Source organism: Zosterops lateralis, assembly GCF_965231275.1.
Source record: "Zosterops lateralis genome assembly, chromosome: 14".
In the NCBI taxonomy this organism is placed as follows: Eukaryota; Metazoa; Chordata; class Aves; order Passeriformes; family Zosteropidae; genus Zosterops; species Zosterops lateralis.
The window spans coordinates 13,958,413-13,984,182 of record NC_139774.1 but is presented as its reverse complement, the minus strand read 5'-3'; the positions used below and the strand labels follow the sequence as shown (position 1 = coordinate 13,984,182).

At 44.3% G+C, this 25,770-nt stretch overlaps 3 protein-coding genes across 4 annotated transcripts; 1 reads left to right on the top strand and 2 right to left on the bottom strand.

Moving 5' to 3' along the window:
• Positions 1-10,226, bottom strand: LSM11 (LSM11, U7 small nuclear RNA associated; the record flags this gene model as incomplete). Its single annotated transcript, XM_083871910.1, has 4 exons — positions 1-3,519; positions 4,874-4,957; positions 5,683-5,822; positions 9,824-10,226. The coding sequence occupies 4 exons, from the start codon at positions 10,224-10,226 to the stop codon at positions 3,148-3,150; spliced, it is 999 nt and encodes a 332-aa protein (XP_083728036.1). The 3' UTR covers positions 1-3,147.
• Positions 10,227-12,544: 2,318 nt separating this feature from the next.
• THG1L (tRNA-histidine guanylyltransferase 1 like) lies at positions 12,545-17,571 on the bottom strand (the record flags this gene model as incomplete). 2 transcript variants are annotated; one of them, XM_083872037.1, is made up of 6 exons in its annotated part: positions 12,545-13,822; positions 14,271-14,378; positions 14,980-15,068; positions 15,768-15,937; positions 16,373-16,549; positions 17,345-17,571. In XM_083872037.1, the coding sequence occupies 6 exons, from the start codon at positions 17,569-17,571 to the stop codon at positions 13,661-13,663; spliced, it is 933 nt and encodes a 310-aa protein (XP_083728163.1). In that variant the 3' UTR covers positions 12,545-13,660. The 2 variants fall into 2 exon arrangements, with proteins under 2 accessions (XP_083728163.1, XP_083728164.1); XM_083872038.1 differs by lacking the exon at positions 17,345-17,571 and having other exon boundaries at positions 15,768-15,933; positions 16,373-16,487.
• A 455-nt stretch (positions 17,572-18,026) lies between these two features.
• On the top strand, positions 18,027-25,557 carry SOX30 (SRY-box transcription factor 30; the record flags this gene model as incomplete). The annotated part of the gene is made up of 5 exons (XM_083871978.1): positions 18,027-18,654; positions 19,882-20,121; positions 21,330-21,503; positions 22,637-23,114; positions 25,169-25,557. 5 exons carry the CDS (start codon positions 18,027-18,029, stop codon positions 25,536-25,538), a joined length of 1,890 nt encoding a protein of 629 aa, XP_083728104.1. The 3' UTR covers positions 25,539-25,557.
• Between the last annotated feature and the right edge of the window lie 213 nt (positions 25,558-25,770).

Genomic DNA, 25,770 nt, shown 5'->3' with positions numbered 1-25,770 from the left:
AAAAACTTTTTGAACAAAAAACTTTATGTTGAGTTTAGAAAAGGAAAACCATAGAAAGAAACAATCAGAAACAATTTTAAAAACCCACTGAAAACCAAAGCTTATTTATTTCCAAAGGTTGTTTGCTTTTTCTTCTTTTTTCTTTTTTTTAAACAGATTTAGGAAAATGCTTCAGTGAGGTAGAAGAATTCATTTCATAACATGACATTCAATTTTATTTAAAGAGCCACATTATCTGAAGTATTGAACAAGCAAGTGACAATACACCTACAGGATCACTTGCTTCATCACAATCACGATGCTTGAGAGAGACAAAATCCATAAGATGGCATTTTAATAATGCATTTTAGAAATACACAATGCCAGAAAAAGTAGGAAAAGGAAGGCATTTTGGAAGATATGAAGTTGTAGAAGAGGAAGCAGCAGTATTAGGAAGCAGCTTGGCAATAATGAGAAAGGTGGGCAGGAAAGTAGGAAACAAAGAAAGAACCAACAAATAATTCATTAAATCTAAATTGGAAGAGAGTAGTTTAACCAACTTCACAGATGAGAGGAGGAACATTTTAACAATGAGGTAGTGCAAAAAAAGTAGATAAACTATAATCCTTAACCAGGTTTGCTCACCAAGGTGATGATTCTGGAAGAACAGGTCAGGGATGATATAAAAATCAAGGCACAAACTTAAGTCTAAGCACCAGCATCTTTCATAAAATGTAAACAAAGAAACTCATAGATGAAGCAACAAACATCTGTAAGGTTTCAGGGAAAAACCCATTATAAAAGGAAACACTGAGACTTCCAGCAGCAACTGAGAACTTGGGGAAGTGTCAATTGACAAGGAAGGGCAGCACAGACACAAAAAAATTCATAGTAGTTGCATCTTAGTTAATCCACAAGGCATAAACCAGGCAGACAAACAGAATTAAGAATAGGAGGTGAAGAAAAGCAAGAATTCAATGAGCTGTCACTGTGTATCAGCCTGAGGGTGATCTGAAACCCTTTGGTCAAATATGAAGGAAAGAGGAGAGGTCAAAACCAGTGGCCTTTGGTACTAATAGAAAAGGCAGAGAGGAGTCATCCCAAGCAGCTGAAATAAAAGCAAAGCTGCCAGAAAACAGAGAGGAAAATCCCCACAACCAAAATGTAAGGAAGAAAATATTCACTTGCAATAAAAGCTGCTGAGAAGCCAGAAGCAGAGATAAGCACCTTGTTTCTAGCAGTTTGTGATGGTTTTGGTTAGTACATAGAAAACCAACCAGGAAAGGGTGCAGAAAGCCAGGACAACAAGAACAGTCTTTGTAAACCAGAGTTTAGAATGTCCTGAGGAGACAAAGTACTGACAGAAGAAAGGGAGAAAAAAAAAAAGAAGAAATAAAAGGAAAAACTGCAGAGCACATGAACACAAACTGTAAAGAAGGAAGGAGAAACACGAACCTCCATGAGAAGAATCTTTTCAGTGCCTACTCTCAGTTCACAGAGGGATGGGATTACAGCAGTAAACAATGTTTCAGAAGAAGGTGTAGAGAGTATTTAATTATTTTCTTTTCTTTTTTACCCCAGATGAAACTATTTTGCCTCAAAAGTACTTTTTATTCTGTCCCAGGCTGAACTTGGCTTTGAGCTCAGTGGCTGAGCTCATCAAGCCCCATGTCATGTGAAATGTTGACATAAGTTTCAAGCTCCCCCAGAGGCAAACAGCTGCTTTGTGTGTCCAGAATGCCTGCTAAATGATTTCTGTGATTCACCCAAACACCAGACATATCCCTAACGACCAAGCAAGCAGAATGCTGCATCTGCAGCAACAGAAATCCATGTCACCCACAGTACAACCACTCAACTTGAGAACTCAGGGCATCTATATGCAATGTAAGTCCTGCTATAAAGCAATTTCCCAACTTCAGCTTAAACACACAGAGCTGCTGCAAAGCACAAGGCAGTTGAGATGAATACAGAATAGCAGCATGAAATCTCCTTTGACAACAAAGGGAACAGGCTACATAATGGAGCAGCTTCATTTACCCTCAAACTTGTGCAGGTAGGTTTTTTGGAAAGCAGTTTATATACACAGAACCCTGGCCTGACCTGCAATAATTCAACAGCCTTGCTAAAATGAAACACTGATGAGTTGAGTTTGACTTCTATACTTCAAAACCTTTTCAAACACATCTCCAAAGCTCAAATGGAATTAGATGATGTGTCCCTCACATGGACAGGAAAGACCCATGAAGATTCCTGCTCCATGAGAACTGCTGGAGACACAGCAGCTCTGGTTTCAATAGAGGGAGCCTGAAAGGTGTTTAAATACAGGACAGGTGTGCTCAGCACAAACACACCTGAGAAAAACCCAATTTTTGCCAGCTTCACTGTTACACTAAGCAGCAAATGGGTGAAATATAAAAGGATAGTTTTCCATCTTCACCCACAGATGAACTCCGGACAGGGAGGTCCCTGGATCAGCTACATCATCTGCTTGCTGGTGACACAGGGCCAAAGCACAGCACCACAATGAGAGCCCAAGCTTTGATACAGGAAATAAGTTACAGTCCTGCCATCACCCACATTAAAAGAGCAGGGCACTACAGAGCTAACTATGGCAAAGAGGCCAGTAGCCATCAGCAGGATGTGACTCCAATGTTTTATAAACTATTTCAAAATGACTGTCAGAATTATGTCTGGAAAAGAGGACATCCATGTAACAGCAGCAGATAAAGTGTTGGTTTCACTAGCAATTTCCTCTTGATATTACTCAGAATGTGCAAAAGAGCATTTCTGATTTATTGCAGGTCCAGATCTTATCCTTAAATGTGTGCCACAAGCAGCTTCTGTAACAGAGTACACCAAAATACTCTTACAACCCTCTCCATTTAGCTTCTTTTTAAGAAACAGTGGGATCTGTGCTTAACTCCCCCTTATCACAGAAACAACTGCATTGCTGACCTTCTCCTGAGACCCTCAACAGGGATCTAAGGAGGCTGCTTTGGCATTGAGCCCAGGATGCTCAAGATACAATTCCTTCCCCTACCTTGTGGTGGCAATGGGAAACCAGCCACGGTACCATCCTACTCAATGACAACTCTAAATAGCAATGGGAGCTGCAGCAGCAAGTTCATGCTATCAAATAAATACTCTGACAAAGACTCAGCCAAGTCAATGTGCTAAATGGACAAGCAAGACATTCTCCCCTCGGATAAAGATCTGGTTTATGTGGCGTGTGAACACCTGCTGATAATCCACCTTGGGCCGCCTCCTCCTCTGGGACTGGCTCCTTGCTCGGGCCCCCTCTGTGTGGGCAGTCCTGCTGCCCACATCAGCTTCACTCCTGTCACCTGGGGTCTTCTTCTCTCCACCTCTGCACAAGTGTTTCTGCCTCTCACGTTCCTCTTCTGCTCTCCCTCGTCCAGATCCAGCTTTCGAACTCAGTGTCTGAGAGTCATTTGTCAGGGCCAGCTGCTCTGAGACAGTCTTTGAGTCAGCTCCCTTCTTCCCCGAGGAGTCCTGCAGCTTGAGCCTGTCAAACAGCTGTAAAAGGACAGTTGTATCTGTGACCACACTTGTAAAACAAGAGAGGCCACTTGTTCCACACTTCTATATTGTATTTTCATGTACAATCCCAAATCAGCTCACAGGACACAGCGACAAATCTCCACCAGCAATAAAGACCACGTTTGCTTACCAAAGTCAAACAGTGACAGGTGAAGGAGTCTCTTGCATGGTCATGACTGTCTTAATGTGAGCACCAAGGAATTGAATTTGGGGAGCAAGACTGCTGTGTGGTAGCCTTTAACTTTGGTCAGGAGAAACAGAGATGTCAAGTTGCTCCTACAGCTCACTTTTCCCCATGTTCTTTTAATGTCAGTTTTAGAGAGATTTCCATCCTTGTGCCATAAATCCCTAAGATGAGGGGCCTCCATTAGCAAAGTCTGTACACTGAAAAACTGAGGGATCTTTTGTTTTGCTCCCCAAAACAAACTAAAAGATGACATGTGGGTGTTCTGGGAGGTGAGCAGACCATAAACAACAGAAAAATAATAAAAGCTACAGCAACAGACCCAAAGCACTGTATGAACTCATTAATCTAAGAACACATGGTGCTGAAACTGGAAAAGAAATTGCTTTTACTCTGGCAGCAGACAAGCTTTTATGAAATAATGAAAAATGAGATTTTTTGGTTAGCCTCTCTCTTCCCAGCAACAGGATGGAAGGCCAATGCTTGTGAGAGTGAGCTAAAGGAACAATGACAACTTGATTATTTTTAACTAATCTTTAAAAAAAGGAAGGGTGGGATCTATCAGAAAACAGATTTAAATGGCAGGAATTTGAAAGCAAACTCCTCACAATGAAACAGTTTAAATGTTTTTGTGATGCTTCTCTGATGTTCAAAAGGCCTGGAGCTGTTGCCATTCAATGGGCACTGCCCTGTCACATTTTTTTTTCCTTTCATTGTTCAGAAGTTCATCTATCATCTCTTCAGTTGTCAGTGTGGTAAACAACTCTATTTGCAGCTGGATCCTAGAGAGTGGAGACCTTTGGAGATCTTGGGCTTCACAGTACCCAGACTGAAAGCTCAAGTGACCAAAAAGCTGTGTTGTTTCTCTGGTTGCAGACACAGACTGTGCCATGAGGAACTTCATGCAGCAACAACTCTGATCTGATTCTAAAGTGGAAACACTGAACTACTAAAATACTTTCAGAAAGATCAGAAAACATTTGAGGTATTCTTCTTGCTCAGTTCAAGTTATTTTAGAGTCATCCATAATAAAAGGAGGTAAAATATTTCAAATGTAAACAAACATGGGCTTCAAATCAATGCTCCCCTTTGATTACTTTGAAAAAGGAGATGTTAATTAGAAAGAAAACAGGAGATGTCACCTACTCGGGTGAGTGAGAGCTGAGGCTCTGCATAGAAGGCTTTGCCCATTACTGGTTTCCTGTAAGTCTCATCCACATCTGTCAGGGCCTAAAAAAAGAAAAAAGAAACAGAAAGATCAAAATTAAAATAAAACATGAAGCAGCTTTGGACCAGCTTTGTGTCAAAGCATTATGAAATTATGTTCTGAGAGAAAATCCATTCCAAGAACAAGCTGTGCTTTGGAGCTGGTTTGTTAATCATCTAAATTGTACTGAGGTATAAAAGCAGCAGCAAAGTTCATTCTGCATTACTTGCAAAATCTCTGTGATCCTTGCCTGCAAAATCCTTCCCTCCTCCCCACTTCCAAACTTTTCACACCTCCAGGCTCACAGATATGCAATAGCTGCTTTTCCATCTACTGTCCTTAAGATCTTCACAAGGCAGAAAACAGGGAAAAGCTTTTGTCACTGGCAGCTCAGTGATGTTAGTGAAAGAAATCAGAGAAGCACCCACCACTATAGAAAGACTGGGTTTTGCAGAGAAAGCTCTGGAAGCTTCTCATATTCCTCATATTCCACCTTCCCATCTGAAGATGTTGGGAACTCTTCAAAACTTCTGTCTCACCTAAAACCTCTCTAAGATGTTGGGCACCTCCCAGATGTACCAGTCCAACACCAAGTACCAACTAAGTCTGGCACTTGGTGCCAGAGCAAATTAGTTTGTGAACCACAAAACCACATTAACCTTCCCCATACGTCATTTGCTTAAACCTGTTGCAAATTTCAAGTTTTCAATGTTAACAGTTACAAATGAAGGGATGGAACAATAATTACCATATTCCAGAATTTGTCAAATGCAACCAAAAACCCTGTGCAGACTCCACGAAGCCCTTTGAAGGTTCGGATGTGGACGTTAATCCTGACACCATCCCGGACACAGCGATGAAGTTCCCCCAGTGGGCTGCCTTCATGGACTGCAACAGAGAGAGAACATCACCAATCTTCTCCAAAATATACAGAATCATAGAATAGAATCATAGAACGGCCTGAGATGGGAAGATTGATTAAAGATCATCTTCTTTCAACTCCCTGCTGCAGACAGGACAGCTTCCAGTAGACCAAGGTTGCTCAGAGCCCCATTCAGCCTGGCCTTGAACATTTTCAGGATTGGGGCAGGCACAGCTTCCCTGGGCAACCTGTGCCAGGGCCTCACCACCCTCACAGCCAAGAACTGCTCTCTCATATCTAATCTAAACCTACTTTTTTTTCAGTTTGAAGCCATTCCTGCTTTTCCTGTCACTATACCTTCTTGTAAAACCTCTCTCTTCAGTATCTATCTATTTAAAAACGATGTAGAAATCCACTCTATGTACAAGCATGGCAGAGCTTGGCACAATACTTGTGCTCACAACAATAGCAATGAAGAAGCCCCAAGCACTGCAGCCACACTGTGGTTGCCATTACCAGACCACCAAAACTCTTCTTACAATGGGGAGAGCCAAGGCTTCAGAAAATATGAAGGTTTTGCTTTACATAGCCCACAGCCAAATCAGCCTTAGCTGAAAATCTTTTTGGTACATTTCAAAAACATGCCAAGTAATCCAAACTGTAAATAAAAGTGGTTGAGAGGGAACAGAAAGCTCATGGGGGCAGAGTTAGTTCCACAGGAAAGACAAAAGCCTGGTTAAGGCTACCTCAGATTAGTTACGAGCTGCAAATAAAAAATTGTAGCAGATTTGTTCCTTTTCTTTACAAGGGGATTTCTGAAACAATGAACGACTCAAAATCCTTCAACTTACTAAACTGGACCAGTTTAAACTGATGAAAATGCATTGTTTCAGTTAAGATTTTAGCAGCCAGCTGAACATTCTTCAAAGTCATACAAGCCTTTGGCAAGGAAATAAAATTACTCTAAGGAGCAGCCAGCAATTAAACCATGCTAAACCCCAGCTTTTTTTCTTATTATTTTAAAATAATGCTTTTTCCAGGGCAAAAGTGAAGGAATTTGGTAAAATGTACAGCTTGCATGGCTCACACAAGCCTTGTCTGCACACCAGAAATCTTTGCAAGTGTAACTTATCTAGAGGTGTAGATATTATTTACGACTTCCACCCACGCCTTGGTACCCGTTTGCTTGAGCAAACACAGCCCCAGGATTGCTGTACAGTTCCTACTAAGAGTCAGGGAAAAGACTTGATCTAAACTCTCACACAGTTCTCCACATTAACAAAATATGTGAGCCAGAGATGATCTCTCACCTTGTGCCTCAGGGACTGTGGATTCAAGGTTTGCACACCAGAAAATGAGTGCAAAGTGACTGTAAAACAGCTGATCTGCAGGACTGGGCTGCAGGGTAATTCATGGCCACAGCAGGGAAATCTAAATCAGTTTCCTCTGAATTAACCTAATCACATTTATTTTTTGAGATCTATTGTCTTCTTGCCAGCCCTCTCCAGCTGGATAACTGCAGGAAATTGGCTTCACACAGAGCATAAGCTGTCTCAGCACCTCCCAGCCTTGCTCAGGGGGTCTTTCCATGAGCCTCTGTGTCTCCTTCAGCTTGAACTGACAACAAATATGTTCTGGATTGTCAGTTCCATCACAGATAACACCATCATGATATCAAATTGAAGCTCCCAATCAGAAAACAGTATTTTTTCTAACCAACTCTGAGAAATTACATAATAATTTAAAATCCAGATTTATTTTTAGATTTTAAGTTCCAATATGCCCTTTAAGTCAGAACTCCATCTACTACTTTTTACAGAATTTTACATCCAACCCTTATTTCCAACTATGCCTCTGCCTCTCAGCACCCAGGAAATCACTACACAGCTCTACCAAATCTACACTCTGCCCACTTTCCCTTGCTCTATAAGGTTCTGGCTCCTCCATGGCAAACCTCCAGCTTCACTGGAGCAGAAGGGCAGAACAAATCATCCAAAAACCCTTCAACAACCTGACATTCTCAGAAAAAAATAAAACCAGCAACACAAGGCATTTATTTTGGGAACACACCTCCTCTGCAAGTCCAACTAAAGCTCTGCAGGCTCTGCAAACAACTAAATCTTCCTGTGCCTTCTGTGTTGTTAAGGAGCAGCATGAACAATTTTTCAATTCAAGGAAAAAGAGTTACCTAGTTGGTACTCAAAATCCAACCCTTACCTGTATGAAATAAGCACATGCTTAATACCAGGACTCTGAAAAATGACACAAAAACTACTGTAAGCAGAGGGCAAGCACCCCAAAAGGGTGAAAATAAAGATCTAAACTCTGGGTAAGTTCAAGGCCTTGTCCTCAGGGCAGACTCTATTAAGAGGCAAGATTAGAAAAACCTCAAGAGAAAAGTTGGAATAACTCAGAACACTATCAAACACCTTTCCACCTGCCCTGCACATGGATTCTCTGTCCCTTGGTGAATGCAAAGCAATGATAAATAGCTCCTCCTGAACTGATCCAACAGTCCAAATTCCAAACACCTGTGGTGCAGACATCCCCCCAGTTACAGGGAAAGCACACAATTTTGGCTACAAATCACTCTTAAAACACCCCAGGCTGCTGAACAGCGCTTTCTGTATCAGTTGTGGCCCTTTTTTTTGAAGTCCAGATATGGATGTGTGGATATTAACTATGTGTTCTTAATGGTTCTTAATTTTTACAGGTTTTTTTTTTTCCTCAGTTTTCATAACCAGTGCAAACTGAAAAATTTTTTATTAAGATCTGAAATAAATATTTAAGATCAGTTTTCTAGAAATCTTGTCCCAACAGAACCTCTGCACTTGTGCAGAACACTAAGTGTGATACTTAAGATCATACAGCATCTATAGCAATGAACACAAGAAAAAGGTTTTTGCCTTGGGCATTCAGAATTGGACATTTTGGGCTTTGCTTTTTAGAAAAAAAAAAACAAATTAAGGTGATGCTGAAAAGATAATTTGATTCCAAAATGAACCCCAGTAATTTTAATTAGGTCCACTAATGTTACATCTCACCTGACAGCAATGCCATTTGATTCCTGGTGTGGGGGGCACAAGCAGCACCTCTTCATGTTTAGGGCATGTTTACCCTGCCTGCACACATAACATTTTTACAAGAAATATGTATCATCATCACAGCTGATGAATTTACACCACAGCTGTCTCACACCTCAATCCACTATTCTGCCATCCTGCTACCAGAAATGCCAGCATTTCTGCCCGCAGGATGTTTGGTTAGCAACTAAGTAACAGCAGTGTGTTACAGACTTACCCTGAGGTTATGGTTTAATTACACCCTGGACTGACCCAAATATGACCCTGAGATTAGCTCAATTGGTCAAGAGCATAGTGCTAATATCAGTCCTGGTTTAAAATAGTATTTTTGAGAATACAGCACTGTCTCATCCTTTTTCTCCTTAAAACCAAGAAGATGTACGTAATTATGTATGTAACCGATGAACAGAGCAGAACATCCCCACAACCAAGTCAGTGTCATCTCTGTGTGTGAGTAGTTCTGTGAAATGCTGTTCGTCATTCCAGCACTCCGTTTCAGAGAATCACGGAATGGTCTGGGCTGGGAGGAACCTTAAAGCCCATCTCATTCCAATCCCCCTGCCATGTGAAGGGACACCTTCCACTACACCAGGCTGCTCCAAGCCTCATCCCTGGACGTGTCCGAGGTCAGACTGGAGCAACCTGGTGTAGTGGAAGCCACAGCTCCTCTGGGCAAGCTGTGCCAGTGCCTCTGCACCCAAGTGTCCTTTCCCATCAAACTAAAACATTCCCCCACACCACCCACCCACTCTCCGCCGTCACCCAACTGCTTCAGCCCAGCCATCGCTCTCTCCTCACCTCCAAACTCCACTGTAACTCCACGCGGGGCCCAGCCGCAGCCCTGGGCCCACCTCGGCACGACCCCGGCCCTCCCGCCCTCCGCCCCCCGCCCAGCCCCGGCTCCCCGCTCGCCCGGCCCGGGGCCGCGCCGCCCGCGCCCTTACGGGGCATCCTGGTGAGGACATTGCGCGGTGCCCGCCGCCGCCGCGTCGCCGTCCCGCCTTCAGCCGCCTCCTGCTCGGGGCCCGGGTTCACCATGAGGCTGCGGAGGCGCTGGATGCGCTCGGGGTCTGCGGCGGGCGGGCCCCGGCGGGACGCGCGGCCGGCGGTGGCCCCGCGGCGGGCGGTGGCGGCTCGGCGGCCGCCCGGGCGGCGCAGGCCGCGCTGGAAGCTCTCGTACTCGGCGAGGTTGTTGAAGCAGGGCGCGGCGGGGAAAGGCAGAGGCGTGCGCGGCGAGTAGAGCGCCAGCAGCGGGTCGAAGCGGCTGGAGCTCACGTCCAGGCGGCCGGGGCTGGGCGAGCGGCGGCGGGAGCCCCGCGGCTCCGCGCCCGCCTCGTCCTCCTCCATGGCCGGGAGCGGGCCGCCGCGCCGACCTCCGCCGCCGCCAGGGGGCGCTGCCGCGCAGGGCCGCGGGCCTGAGGGAGCAGCGGCCGCCATGGCGGGAGGGGACCGGGAGGAGACTGGGAGGAGACTGGGAGGGGCGCAGAAGGGCTCGGGAGGGGACCGGGAGCGACCGGGGAAGGGTTTGGGAGGGGACCGGGAGGGGCCAGAGAAAGGGCCGGGAGGGGACTGGGGCAGGGCCCGGGAAGGGCTCGGGAGGGGCCAGAGCAGGGCCCAGGGAAGGGCTCGGGAGGGGACCGGGAGGGGCCGGAGAAGGGCCCAGGAGAGGACTGGGGAAGGGCTCGGGAGGGGACCAGGAGGAGCCCGGGAGGGGTGGAGAAGGGCCCGGGAAGGGCTCGGGAGAGACCAGCGGGCAGCACTGACACATCCCTCCTGCATCCGGCACCGGAGAGCGTCCGGCAAAGGCCGCAAAGATGGTTCAGGGTCTAGACTGTCTCTCTTTTATAGAGACACTGAGGGAGCCGGGCCTGCTCAGCCCAAAGACTCAAAGGAGGGGATCTAAAGGGTGGTGCCAAGCTCTTCGCGGTGACAGGACGAGGAGCAGTGCGCGTGAACTAAAATACAAGAAATTTCACCTCAACGTGAGGAAAAGCTTCTTTACGTTGAGGGTGGCACAGCAGTGGAGCAGCTGCCCCGGGAGGGTGTGGAGTCTCCTTCTCTGGAGATATCCCAGACCCACCGAACACGTTCCTGGATAACCTGCTCCAGGTGTCCCTGCCCTGGCACGGCAGTTGGGCTGGATGATCTCCACAAGTCCCTTCCAACCCAAACAAATCTGTGATTATTTTCAGTTCCCCTTACTGGCTCAGCCCTCTCCTGCAGCTCACTCTGGGGACCATCACTGGATCCGGACCAAACCTCCCTGCCCCAGGCCATGAAATGCCACCTGGGCAACAGGCAATGCAATGTAATTTGCAGTTTAATGCATAAAAAGATACACAGGGCAGAGTAATTTCACTGAGGAACAGCAAGGAAACACTTTTTTATAGATTTTACTATAACGATTCACCACCTCCATTAATGTTTCATAAGGGGGCTCCCGTAGCTTTAATGCTTCTTGTTACGGCAATACATTGGCCACAGGTTGTTCAAAAAATTCAAAGGAAACCTCTTTCTTCACTGGGTCACAGTACAGGACTCCTGCAGATACAGAAATACCTGTGTGTTGTGTGTGCCACCAACACCAGCCTGGCTGCTTGAGCCTTGGGAATAGTTATTTTCCCCTAAAGCTGTGGAGTCATACACATGTACATCTTATACACGAGGATACCACAGGGAGTTTCTTTCTCTAGAATTTATCATAATACAAAATAAAGGCCATGGTTGCACAGACAATCCTTATATTGGTTCCAAAGTCTGCATCCATATGTATGGATGCATCCAGCAGCTATTTTGACTTATTCCATATTATTATGAGTTAATTAGAAAACACTATGACCTAATACAGACCTATTTTTTGTATACACACATAATGTACATAGATAAAGATACTGTAGAATGTATCAGGCAGCCATAATATATAAAATAAAAAACCTATATAGTACTTTCCAAACATAAATCATGGCTGCCAAATTATTTTTTTAATCTTTCATCTGTTACCAGGCTCAGTAAATCCAGCTGGTACCAGTTCTGGAACAGTTGCTTTGCATGTAATGTCCAAAGTCAGGCACCAAGCAGTAACATGGAATTTCAAAGCCAAGTAAATTGCATTTGTGTTAAAAGAAAAAAAGCCAACAAAGTTCTTAGGGATAAATGACTGGTGCAATGACTAATTCTGTATCATTCTCCCAACCATCAAGCCACATCCTCTTCCTAGGAATCATGTAGCCCATTCTACCAACTAAACCCAAAATACATTCTCTCATTCCATGTATTTCATCAGTACAGAGAAGCAAGGGGGAAGCCCTGTGCTATTATAAACTCACAGACTCATTGCCTAACCTGGAAAGTTGAAGTTTACATCAGCACCTGGTCAGAGTTTGGTTTGGTTTTTTTTTAAACCCCACCAAAACCACATTGCCTTAAATGTGCAAGTTCTTCTGGAGGAAGGGGGAAACAGAGTAGGCTGATAAGGGAATTCACAGGAACCTCAGTACTGTGATCTTCAGTCACACTTGATCCTTTCTTCCTATTTTTATGGCCAGTCCCAACTGCTGACCATCTCTTCATTAGCAACAACTGGCCCAGTTACTGTTCTGGGATGTTTTTGAAACCAGCTTGGTTAGAAGCAGTAATAGCCATATAAACACCTATCCAAATAACTGTATTTCCACTCTGAAATAGGTTATTTCCCTCAAATTCCAGTTACACTGGGACAAGCCCTTATCCATTAGCAGACATATTTCTGCTCTGAGAGGTCAATTTTGACAAAGGGTCTTAAGTGACAGCTAAACCAGAAGAGAACTGTGCATAGAGCAGGGAACACACACTCCTCCCTTCCCTATAACAAATATGGATGGGCAGCACTGCCCTGTCCTTCCCAGGGAGATCAGAAAACAGCAGCACAAAATGTTGTTGGCTCCCTCTTTGTAGGCACCTGGAATGTTCTGCTATGTTGTGCTGTATATTTTTTTTAACATGCTGTGTTGTGCACAATAGGAGACAGGTGAGCTCCCAGGAATATGAGCAAAGATGTCTATGCATGTCCTAACAGAATTCCAGCCTGTACAACAGTATCTTTATTATTAACTTCACTGTTTGGAACTGTCACCATTTACCTAGTACAAGTCCCAGGAATGAGAAAGGCCACATAATAAAACACAGCAGGGAAGGTACTATTATTTATGTTTTTAAAAAGTATAAAAATCCTGTACATTTGACAAATACTTTAAAAAACAACCATAGAAAACTGCTGAGCTACTTCATTGCATTTCAGTAAGAATCAGACATCAGGCAGCTGAACAGTTGGTCACTCATCTGGCTAAACACACCAGCCTTGAAATTTAATATTAAATCCCAATTGGATCTCTGGTCCATCTCAGTCGAACACAAAAATCAAAATAATAATTTTCCATTCAAATATGTGGGTTTTTAACAGTTCAGCAGTTCAATAAAATACCTCATTGTTTAAATGCTATAGAAATACAGGAAATTTCCACATACTTTTTTTACAAATACACATGTACAAGGCAGGAACAGTCTTAATTCATGATGAGTTCTTAGCATTCAAAACACAGTATGATTTTAGCTTTCCATATGGGCATATCCTTCTATGTCAGACAGCACCAGTGTCTTCTTTTTAGGCAGCAACAGTGCTAAACCCAATGCAGCTGCTGAAGAGGGTTACAGGTCAAACTCTGCCAGCCATTATTCATATTCCTCACCTGCCAACAACCCAAACAGAGCAAAATGTGAACTACCAGTTATGCTCATCAGAGATATCAACTATCCTCAGCCAGAATCTCAGGATATTCCTCCCAGAACTGGTCCCCAATGATGTCACAGTGCAGGGGAACAACTTTAGTTTTAGTCCTGGTTACTTCCACTTCTTTTTCCTCATCTTCCTTTGGCAGTTTTATTTTCTTAGTGATGACTTCATTGACCTGAAAATACAATTGACACATTAGCAGACATAAAAGATCCAGAGTGGATTCAAAAATTCTAATAAAAATAATTTCATAAAAAAACCCCCACAGGACAGGAATTTCTCCCACTAAATCAATGATGCAATCAATTGCAGAATAATGAATATTTTCAAGTTAGCAGAAAAGGACTAAGCCAACTATGAGCTGAGCTACCTTATCGAACAGAAGATTGTAATTCTTTTGCCATGGACATACTTGGGAAGTAATTCTGGGAAGAGCCTGGCCCCAGTGATGCACACATTGATATCTTAGACATAATTACATGGGAAGTATAGTTAATTTTAAAATATATTTATTCCTAGACATATGCTGGAGATACATATGGTGCTCTTACAGTGCAGTCTGCCTATCACAGTGTAACTACTTAAAATATGAGCCCAAAGCAAGTGGCAATATGGTTTTTTACCTTCTGCCATATTAGGACAGTTCCTTTTCTATACATCAAAGGTTCATTGTTGTAGTTGATGTTGAATTCAGAAAATAAGATTTCATTCTTATCTCCAGCCAAAGTTCCCTGAGAAGAAAGGAAAAGAAAAATACTCTTAGAGAAAAAAAAAAAAATTGTATCTCTAGGATAGAGGAGGGGTGAATACTGGAAGCAAGACAGACATTTGTAAAGTTTTTTCATCTTTAAGACACAAAGTTTAATTGCTTCCCTCAACAGAGGAATTAATTCCAACTGCCAAATGAGTATTAAAACTGAGAGGGTTTTTATTACATTTTCAAGATAAATGGAAGACAGTCAACAGATTCCAGGAGAAAACAGGAATAATCTGAAGTCTGCACAAGGAGACAAAACACAACAGAAGGGACTAGCAACCAACAGGAGTTGAATTCTGCCACTGTTCCTCATGTGTTTGGACACTGAACATTTTATGACATTTCTATGATTTCTGAAATTGCTAACTAAGAACTTAAAACCCTGCTAATACCTGACCAAAATTACATTATTTGCTAGTGGTATCAATACCTGCATAATTGAAGAAGTTGTTGACTACACCCACAAAATTATTACAGTAATGAACAAGCCAGGGCTGCTGGGCCGGTAAGACACTTTGAAAATCTTATGATTTAATTTTTAGCTGTAAAAAGCCGTGACATCAGCAGACTCTTACCCGGAGCCTCTCCTGTGCTTGCACTGGTGTCAAACCACCTCGCTGCACAAGCATCCAGAACACTGTGTTATAAAGGTTATTAATATGGCCTAGAGGAAACACAGAAATGAGTGTAAGGACAATTATTTACCAAATCTGAGTGACTAGTTAGGAAAAAACAGCTTTATTTCCAGAGCTGTATCCAAGAAACAGCCAAGAGAAATGGAAAATTAATATAATCAGTTTCTAAAGAAAATACAATGTGTATAATACATTTTTAATATAATACTGTATATCATGACTAGAAGACATTTCATAAGTGAAAAGGGCACAGCAGAGGCTGAAGGGTGTTTATGTATAAAATAAATTATTTTCATTTGACAATAGTGACTAAATATTGACAAAGGTCTAGAGACAAATCCAGTGGTCTGTTCTCACATGGAATATTCAGCGCTTTTGATTACTACCTGCTGTGAATTTGAATATTCACATCTCTTCATTAAAGAAGAGTACCTCAGCTAAGCCAACTCTGAACATCAAAATTAATTTATTAATTCTATTAGCAGTTCTAATATTTCTTGTGCTGATCTCACTCTTGGGATGCAATAAATTTAGTTGTAGCCTGAACACCCCAAATTTCAGCCAGTACCCATACAAAGCCCAGAAAAAGTGCAATATTATTGAAAACTACCACCCTACCTGCTGTTCTTTCACTGACAACTGTGTATACAAATACACTGGCAGAAAGGACATTTCTGTTCAGAGGAAGTCAACTCAACTGCACAAATCTCTTTTCTAGGAACACTTACAATCAGCTTGCCTCCAGCTGAGGTAGTCCTTCAAATTCTGGTTGCTGGGATACAACACAATTCGTCCATCAAATCCTGGTGGGTACAGAAGCTGCTGGTCCTTAAAGTAATCCTTCCAATAGAACACGTAACTTGAGGAAAACTGGGAGACCACATGAGTCATGAACTTACTTGCAAACACAGAAAAAGAGAAAAAAAGAAAAAAATACGTGAGTGTGATTATATATCTGTGGTTATCTGAGTATCAGTGGTGATAACTCTAGTGGAGAGCAGCATTTCTTAAATAATGGCCAAACAGATGAGGAATGGCACAGAGACTTTTGAACAACAGAGGTACTGAGAATTGTAACATTTTCTTAAAAGAATGTCTGTTTATAATGTTTTGATTGTTTATACAATAAATTGTTCATATAACTTTTTTACAAGATCTGTATTATTCAACATGTTTTCCTAGAAGATCACAAGTAAAGAATCCACATGAAAAACCTGAACTAACTACAAGCAAGCACCAGCCCTCCTCCTAACCTGTGTGGGTGGGTTATCTGAAGAAGAATTATAAAGAGATGTTAGAAACAAGTTCACTTCAGTATCAAAGCAGCTGTTACCTTGCTCTTCTTTTAAACCACCTGCTCTTCTTTTTGAAAACAAAACTATATTCATCACTCTGTCCATAAGCAATAGCAATATCCTCCAGTTCTTGCATCACTGTCTGGGCACACTTGGTCATCAGCTGCAGAGCACGGTCATCATTTGGCTTTTTGAAGTCATGCTGCTCAGAAAACCTTCAAAGCAAGAACAGTTGCATAAGAATCCCTTTAAAAGCTACTAAAAATGCTAACCCATTCATTTGCCTCGTATTTGCTTTATACGAATATTGACTTTCAGTATCCTGTTAATACTGACCAAAGAATTCCCTCCAGGTATGAAAAGCAGGAACAAAAATCCTCATTATTCACTCTGGACACCCATCCTCTTTCCCACCAGCACCTGACCCTAACCAGTCTTTCCAAAGCAGCTGGTTTATGTATTTTAAACAGAAATGGATAACAGATACTACTTTCTGTAAACTCCCTTTCTCACAGGGTGTCTTTAATATTCAGCCCAAAAAGGGCAACATTACCAATAAACCTGTCAAAACTCAAGAGCTTTACCAAAACCAGAGATAATATCCAAGCAAGAACCTGTGTTATTTACCAGCCGAGGGAAGGGGAATGCACACAGACACTGACTCCAAACACCAATACACAACCCTGTAGAGCAGCTGCTGTTCCTCCCCAGCACAGCCAAAGCACTAGGACCATTTCCCTACTGGGACCATTTCCCTACTGGGACCATTTCCCTACTGGGACCATTTCCCTACTGGGACCATTTCCCTACCACCCGTGAAAACAAAACCCCGGTGGAATCCCGCCCTGGAGAGGCCGAGCGGGGGACACGAGGATCTCTAACCCCGCACCTGCAGGACTCCCAAAGGAACAGGGACATCCAGGAACATCCCAGCGCCACCACCAGGACCCTGCTCTGGGCACGGCGCTCTGAGCCCTGCCCTGCCCTGCCCTGTCCTGTCCTGCCCTCACCTGTGGAAGTTGCGGCCGTCCAGCCGCACCACGATCCAGCAGTTGGGCAGCACCGTGTCGTCCGCCTCGAAGTCCCGCACGTACTCGAACTTGCTCTTGGCCATGGCGGGGACGCGGAGGGCGCGCAGGGAGCCCGGGGAGGAGAGCAGGGAGCCCGGGGAGCAGAGCACGGGGCCCGGGGAGCAGCGGGCAGCGATGGCCGCGCCCGCCCGGCAGCAGCGCAGCATCGCCGGCGCGGAAGCGGAAAGAGCGGCGGCGGGCCCTTGTGGGCGGGCCCCTGTGGGCGGGCCCCTGTGGGCGGGCCCGAGCAGCGTCCGGCGGTGCCGGCGGAGGGCGGGCAGAGCAGGCGGAGGGCGGAGCGTGAGGTGGCTCCGCTAACGGTGCCCGTGGCGGCTCCGGCAGCAGTGCCTGTGGCGGCCGCGGGGCGCGGAGCCGGCGTTGGGGGCCCGTGCGCGCCCAGCAACGAGCGCGGGATGGGCGGTGGGGGCGGCCCCACCGGTGGGCGCGGGACGGGGGGACAGCGCGACCGAGCCGGAGGGGCTGTGGCTGTGTCTGGGGCTGTGGTTGGGGCCGGGGCGGGGTGCGCGCCCCGCGGTTGGTGCGGGATGCGGGGTCAGTGCGCGCGGGGCCGCGGGGAGCGTTGGCGCAACGGCGGCGGCGGCCGAGGAGCGGCCGAAGAGCGATGGAGCGCAGGGTCAGGCACTGCCGCTTCCGCGCCCGGGCGAGCCCCGCCTCGCCCCCCAGGCACAGGGAGGTGATGGGGCCCCTCGGGGGGCTGCGCGTCCAGGTGCAGGAGCAGCCGGGCCGGGCCGGGCACAGCGAGGGGGCGGCCAAGAGGAGCAGGTGCATCCCGGCTCCGGCCGCGGGGGAGAAGGAGGCGCGGGGCGCCGTCAGGAGAGAAAGGGACCATGAAAGGGGCAGCGGTGACCGGCAGGACGAGGAGAAGAAGATCCTGGAGCAAAGCGGGAATAAGCCCTGGAGAAGAGCCGCCGTCCAAAGCAACGAGAGACCCCACGTGGCCTTTGAGGCTCGGCCGGTGAAGGTGGAGAGGAGCGAGGCCGCGGCTGGAGCCCTGTGTGAGCTTGGGAACCCTCCTCAGGATCAGAACATCCCGGTCTTGTTTCAGTCCTTGCCTTCCCGGCCCCACGTTCAGCTCCAGGGCCCCCTGCCCTCGCAGCTGGTGGCCGTGGCTCCGGGGCCGGTGAAACAGGTGCCGGTGAAACAAGTGCCCGTTCAATTGCAGCCTCTCCTGCCGCGGCCAAAGGTTGAGACAAAAAACATTCCCCTCACAGTCCTGCCCTCGGATTCAGGTATTATTATGGTCAGAGAGCTCGAAGGGTGGCACGCAGGGGACAGGTTTTCAGGCAGGAGAAAGGTCACATTAGAAATCATCCCTTTGTTTAGGCTCTGTTTAGCACAACTCTTGTCAGCACAAGGCACAAAAGCACAGGAACACAGAGTTCTGTGGTGGTTTGTTACAATCCAGGCAGTTTTGTCACCTTGGTCACTGCCTGCATGAAACCCCTTAGGACAGTGTTCAGAATTACACTGAGTTGTGATTACAGTTTTAATGTCAGGAATCTGCTTGATTTTTAAAGCCATAAAGTGCTTGTATACCTCTCTGATAAAATCTGGACATGTTAAATGAAAAGCATTTTGAAACATCCATATTAGAAGCATTTTTCTTTTTGGATATCTAGACTTTCAAAATTAATTATTTAAGTAAGATCTTAAAGACTTTTCCTGTTTATCGATGATGTGAGTTAATTTCTAAACCTTTTCCTGGAGGAAATTGCTTGCTCAGGGTTCAGTTTTAAGGGGCCTGTGAATTCATCATGTTGCCAGCTCTATTTAAACGCAATCTGTGTGTCATGTAACAATCCTTTGGGAACAGAGGTTCCCTCAACAAAATGAATGTCTAAATCCAAATATGTGTATATATACACACACACACATACATACATATATACATATATATATATATATCCATCCATATATATATATATGTGTAAGAACCCAACAAGCCCCAAGCAGAAACCCAAAACAGCAACAGCCATGGTTGAGAAGACAGGGACTGCACAGGTGTGGGACTAAGCAGCCTCAGCATCCTTAGTCCAAGTCCCTGCATCCTTAGGGCTTTGGTTACATAGTTCTGGTGGTGATAATAAATTTGCAGTGGTGTGGTTGGTGCTCTACAACAATTAGTTTATAAATTCATGAGAAAATAAGCCAACTGAAATCCAAGCTAGTGTGTTAGTAGTCCTGTTTCTTTTTTTTAATTTTATTTATTTATATATTTTTTATTTTTAATTTTTTTTTATTATACATAAGAAAAGTCAGGTCACTTGATTCCTTGTGCAGTAACTCAGCAGAGGGCAGTGGAGGATGTTGTAGGAACTGCTCTCCAAATGTGCACTGAGTTTCATCTGTTCCATAGCTCTGGTGATGCTGTTGCCAAATATCCTCTGGGTGTAATACTGAGTGTGACCTGCTGTATTCCCTGGAAGGTGATGATGTCTCCTTGCCTTGTTGCACAGGGATGCCAGACACTCCGTTCAGCAAGACCAAAAGTGGCCGTGTGAAGCGTCCCATGAATGCCTTCATGGTGTGGGCCAGGATCCACAGGGCTGCTGTGGCCAAAGCCAACCCAGGTGCCAACAATGCAGAGATCAGTGTTCAGCTGGGCCTGGAGTGGAGCAGACTCACTGAAGAGCAGAAGCAGCCGTATTACGAGGAAGCCAACAAAATAAAACTGAGGCACAGGGAGGAATTTCCTGGTAAACACATTAGTTATTTACCTCAATGCTTTAGAAGTGCAGGACTTTTTGGAAAACCCATCTCTTGCATTATAGCAATTCACAGAGATGGACAAAAAAGTACAGATATTTCAAGCACACAATCATTCTGTGTGGCTTGAAACTATGAATTTTTTAAAGCATCCAAAATGCTGGTGCTTAGAACACTGCAGCTACAGCAGCTCTTCTGAATGCTTTAGTAGTCTAATGGCCAGAGAGTGAGTTTGTTGTGAACATGGCCTGCTGCAGCAGTTTCCTTGCTCCAGAAACAGCTGCCCAGGTGGCCTGTGGTGACACACACATCCATTCCTTAAAAGCAGGAAAGGGAAATGTTACAGGAGGCACAAACAACAGTGTATTCTGTGGGATTCTTCAACATGTAGACTTGAGGTTCCCACATAATGGTGTGGGAAATGTTTCTCAGTCCTTTGTCAAGTGTTAAAATTTGTACCCTTGACTAATTCATTTATTCAGAAGGTAATGGAGCATAAATACTTTTAGAAAGCTGTTGAGATAACCAGGTGTTGTAGTCCTTTTTCTCTGTTGTTGTAACGCTGCTTGTTCATGATCCTGCCTAATCTATCATAAACAAGGAAAAGACCATCAGTCTCCCTCTCTCCTTGCATTTTTCAAAAAAAAAAAAGGTGTTTCTTTAAAGTTGCATTAAGAGTTAACCAGTGTAAGAAACCAAGCAGCATAGTGTAAATTCATAATATATTCTTCTATCTGTTAGTGTTTGGTTAATGCTGTCAGGCAAAGGCAAACATGATCTTCCAAAATCTATCCAGGGTTCCCAGTGGGTCATATTTTCTGTTATGTCTTGTGACCTGCAGATATATGTGAGACTTAAGGGGTTGAGGAAACAATGAGGAAAGACCACATTTTGAACATTCGTGGTTTTCCTCCACACTGAAAGCCTCCTTTTAATGTAGTTTCCTCAGCTGGGCCACATCACTCCCCAGTGTCTGGTATTTCTTCGTCTCACAAGCAGCTACTACTTGGTAACTCCTGAACAATACCCAAATATTTCATTTCCATCTCCAGTAAAATTGGTGTTGCCATTGCCTAAAGGAGCAGGTTTCAGACTTGTCTTATCAGATCCTTCCAAATTACAGATAACATAATTTTAGATAAATAACGGAACCATCCAAAATATTGGATGACTTCATCTTTTTTTTCATCTCTGACAGGTTGGGTTTATCAGCCGAACAAAAAGAAGTGTTCTCCACCACCTGGCTCTGCTGCATTTTCAGGCACTTCCCAGAGTACCATCACTACAAATCCAGCTGGAACCCTTCCCTTCTCATCACCTACTTACTCTTTTGTCAACTCCAATGTTAAGAGCAGTATTGGACGTCCAGTCTGTGAGTTTTCAGCAGTGAATTATTTTAAAAATTCAGAATTTACCTGTTCCAGTAAGAGTTTTGTATTTACAAGAGCATGTAGTGACAGGGGAAGGGAGAATGGCTTCAAACTGAAAAAAGAGTAATTTTAGATTAGATATTGGGAAGGAACTTTGCTGTGAGGATAGTGAGGCCCTGGCACATGTTGCCAAGAGAAGCTGTGATTATTCACCAACATTTCCTTTCTATTTAAGATGTTAAGCTACAGCTGCTTCTTTCCCTCATTTGGTCTCCACATCCCAGATACTGTGGAAGGATCATTCTTTTTACTAAAAGTCCACATTGGCAGTGAAAGTGTGAGAACCCCCAGACCAGTGTAAGAGCTGATCTGCATATTCCTTAGAGGAAGAGCTCTGGCTCTGTCAGTGCATGGATAGTGGATTTCAACAGCAAATAGCTCAGATCCAGGCAATGGCATTTTCCTCTTTAAGCATCCTGGAAAGAGCTGCTTTCTTTGCAATGATACAAGAAAATGAAATGCCTGATTCTATTGGAGATATTAAAACAAGACTACTCAGCTTTGTTCTGGTAAAGTTCTGAGTTAGTGTTGTTTGAAAATTCCTATGCAATGTGTTTTGAAATCTTTCCTTATAAAGGCAGCCCTGTTGATGAGGTGTGATTTGAAAATGTACATTGAAATTTGTGTTCTGCAAAACATTTAAAAGTAAAATTGCCTAGGGATGCATTCATTGATGAAATAAGGAAATATATTGGACATTACGGTGTTTTCGGCACCTCAGCACACAGATTTGTTACAAATTTGGAACACTTCACGTCAGTAGACTTGTGAGGACTTCTGAGCTGAAGGCATACTCCAATCCATTGTTTGGCCTTACTAGGACAAGACCTCACCAGACCAACAAACCCTCAATAGCCACTTCCTTCCACCCCAGTTCTCTGAACCAGACTTTAATGTGTGGGCTCCAGACCCATCTCTCAGAATGGCGTCACATTGGGTATTACGACATGAGTTACAGGAAAATGTTTCATGGGGAATTACTCTGTGTGTACCCAGAACTGCTGTGGCTTGCTCTGACACTGTTTATCAGAAGTCTGTGTTCATGTCTGATAAATAACTGTTTTGTTTCCTGAAGGTGAGTCTCCTGCCAACCATCTGCCGGCTTCTTCCATCCAACACGCTGGGCCCATGACTCTTTTCCAGACCACGGCTGCAAGCACCACATCAGTGGCTGTTGCAGTCCCTACCCTGCCCCTGCGCCCTGTAGTTTCATCCCAGCACTTTGCTGAACCTGCTCAGACAGAAGGTTTTGTATCACCTGGGCTCAATTTCTCCCTGAAGAGACCTGCGCCCGTTTTTGCTGAGAGCTTCGGCAGCAGAAACCCGAGTAACATCAGCAGCACCAGTGGCAGGTTTTCGGTCTCTAACAGTGAGATCCCAGGGATTTCTGTTTTTCCTAGAGGCATAGCTCTCCCCCAGGCTACTCCTTTTATTCCCTCACCTGCCTATGTGTCTGCTCCCATTGGACAACCAGCCAGTCTGTTTGGAGGAGCTCCTCAGTTTCCATTTTGCCACCCTTCCTTTATACCTGGACCTCGCTGTTTCCCCTCAAGGTAATGAAACCGTTTCAATACCAGTAAGAAAAAAATGCTGAAAGGCAGAAAGTCTTTTGACTTGCAGACAGCAGGTGGAGCATTCAGAGGGAAAGGAGCTCTTAGTTTCCTGTATCTGCTGTGTGGTGGGATCCCCTGGCCTCAGGCTGCTCGTAATATGTGCTCAGTTACTGGAGGCTCCATAGAACCATTGCAGTAATTGGCACTCCCAAGCCCATGGAAAACAGAAGTATCTTCTTTCCACTTTATGGCTCTAAGTGCAGTTGATTCTGGCAGAAGAGCATTAGGTAGAGATGATGTAAATATACTTTGAAAAGGGTCAGATAGAATTAAAGTGGGTGTGTCCTGGAGATGTCTCCTGGGTACACTGTGATTGCCATAAGTGCTGATATTTCTGAAACCCAGCCTGGTGGGAAGTGTCTGCAGAACTCTTGTGTAAGTAGTAATTCCTAGTTCCTCCTTTTCAGTCAATCAAAAGTCCCCTAATCAAAGATTTTCCAAGCTAACACACGTAGTATCTTTGGGTATTTGCTGGGCTGAGCATGCACAAACAGCAGCAGTGCCCTGGTGCAGGGAGGCAGCTCAAACACCAGTCATCTGTTGCTTATTCTTTACAGAGCATCATTTTTCTTTCATGACTGTGCAGTAGAAAACCTAACAAATTATTACAGTCATCAGACTTAAATGTTGCCTGTTTATACACTGCTCATTCTCACTAGTAGCAGCAACCAATATGTTTCTGGTCTTTAATTAGGGCTAATGATGGCCCATCAAACTCAGAAGAACTTCAGGAGCTGATTAGTGCAATACAAGAAATTTCTATTTTTGAGGTCTTTTAAAGAAACACAGGACACATATTCCCAAAATTGCTAAAAATGAGGCTTGGTGTCTGAAATGAGATGGTTTTGTGAGGCCTCTGAAAGAGAAGAGAGTTCTTGTAGCATAAAAGACTCGTCTGATTTTACACATTAGTGGACTTCTGAAGGCTGCGAGCTTTGCTAATGCCAGGGTCTTCTTAATACAATGTCCTCTGTCCTATAAACTAATATCTTGCATACAAGAGTCATGATTTCTGAACTGAAAGTGCAGATATATGCACTAAAAATTTAAATATTAGTTTGGAATGAGGAATAGTCCCCCCTTGAACTCTCTCCTCAATAGGTATTGTATCAATGTCTTCACAATGCTAGCACTGTAGAGCTCTGTTACTTCTTTGCATATTTTATTTTCTTCACAATGTAGTAAATTTCTCTAAAACACTGTAAATTACAATGCCTGTGTCATTCTGCATCAGAATAAAAATTCAAGCATCTGCCACTGGAGGAATACAGTTCCATTCGATGTAGTAACTTCCTGCAATTTACTATGTGGTTACTTTTTAAAAATTTATCACTGTGAGTTCTTTAAATATTAACATTGAGAACCACATATTGGTCACAAGGATTCTTTGTCCTGTTTGATAACAGTGTAACAGTTGCAAGAACTCACTAAAAATTACAAATAGGAGCGTTTTACCCCACGTCTGTCACAAATTTTTGGCATACGGAAATTACACAAATTGACTTTTGTTTTTTTTAATCTGCGTGTGTTGGTTAACTCACTGCATGCTGGTTTATCCATGTATTATATTCCATTATTATCCATGTATTATTATCCATGGTATTATATTTGATTGATAAATGCATTGGGGTTTATGTTTGTTCTCAGAGCAACCTCGTGTGTGCCTGAGGTTGAAGAGATGCTTATGCACAGAAATGGAATCAGAACGACTCTTGTTATGGCCCTAGTGCTGAAATTAGGCATGGTTTTAAATTTGTATGGTTTAAAAACCAGGATAAGCTGAGCAGCACAGAACATCAGTGTATGGTTTAAAAACCAGGATAAGCTGAGCAGCACAGAACATCAGTGTATGGTTTAAAAACCAGGATAAGCTGAGCAGCACAGAACATCAGTGTATGGTTTAAAAACCAGGATAAGCTGAGCAGCACAGAACATCAATGTCATTGTGCTGCTCTGCATTCCTGCAAGCCAACCTTGAATCTCTTCCCTTGCAGCACATTCCCACTCAGAGCTCCCTTTGGCTACGGGAATTTCTCCAGCTCGGTGCCTCAGTACTTTGGCTTTTACGAGGAGAGGAACCAGAGGCAGGAGGTGATATTTTCCACTCTGGATGAAGACTATCGTTTCAGGGCGTACTCAGAGGAGAGGCTGCGTGAGAACCAGCATGTCTGTGGGAGCCCTGAGATTGTCACCTGTCAGGGCACCTGCAGTGAGGAGAGAGTTCTGAGCCCCCTGCCACAGCTGGACGTGGAAGTGGTGGAGGAGGTTTTGCCATCCTCCCCGTCTACTCCCTCCAGCACTTACATTGTCAATGTAACTGACAGTGATGAGGAAGAAGAAGTGAAGTTTTTTCAAGTATTGTAATTTTTTAAAACGTATTATAATCCAGAGAAATATGATAGAATGGGAAATAAATGTTTTCCTCAACACCATCTTTTCAGTCAGTGTGTTCAATGGGAAACCCAGGGTAGCTTTAGTCAGTTACAGAGGTAATTTTGAAGAGTCTGATGAGCTGTTTGGATAAGAGGAAAGTCTTATAAATAGCAGAAAATGCCTGTTCATTTCTAAATTCTGACTGAAAGCTGATCTGGCCTGC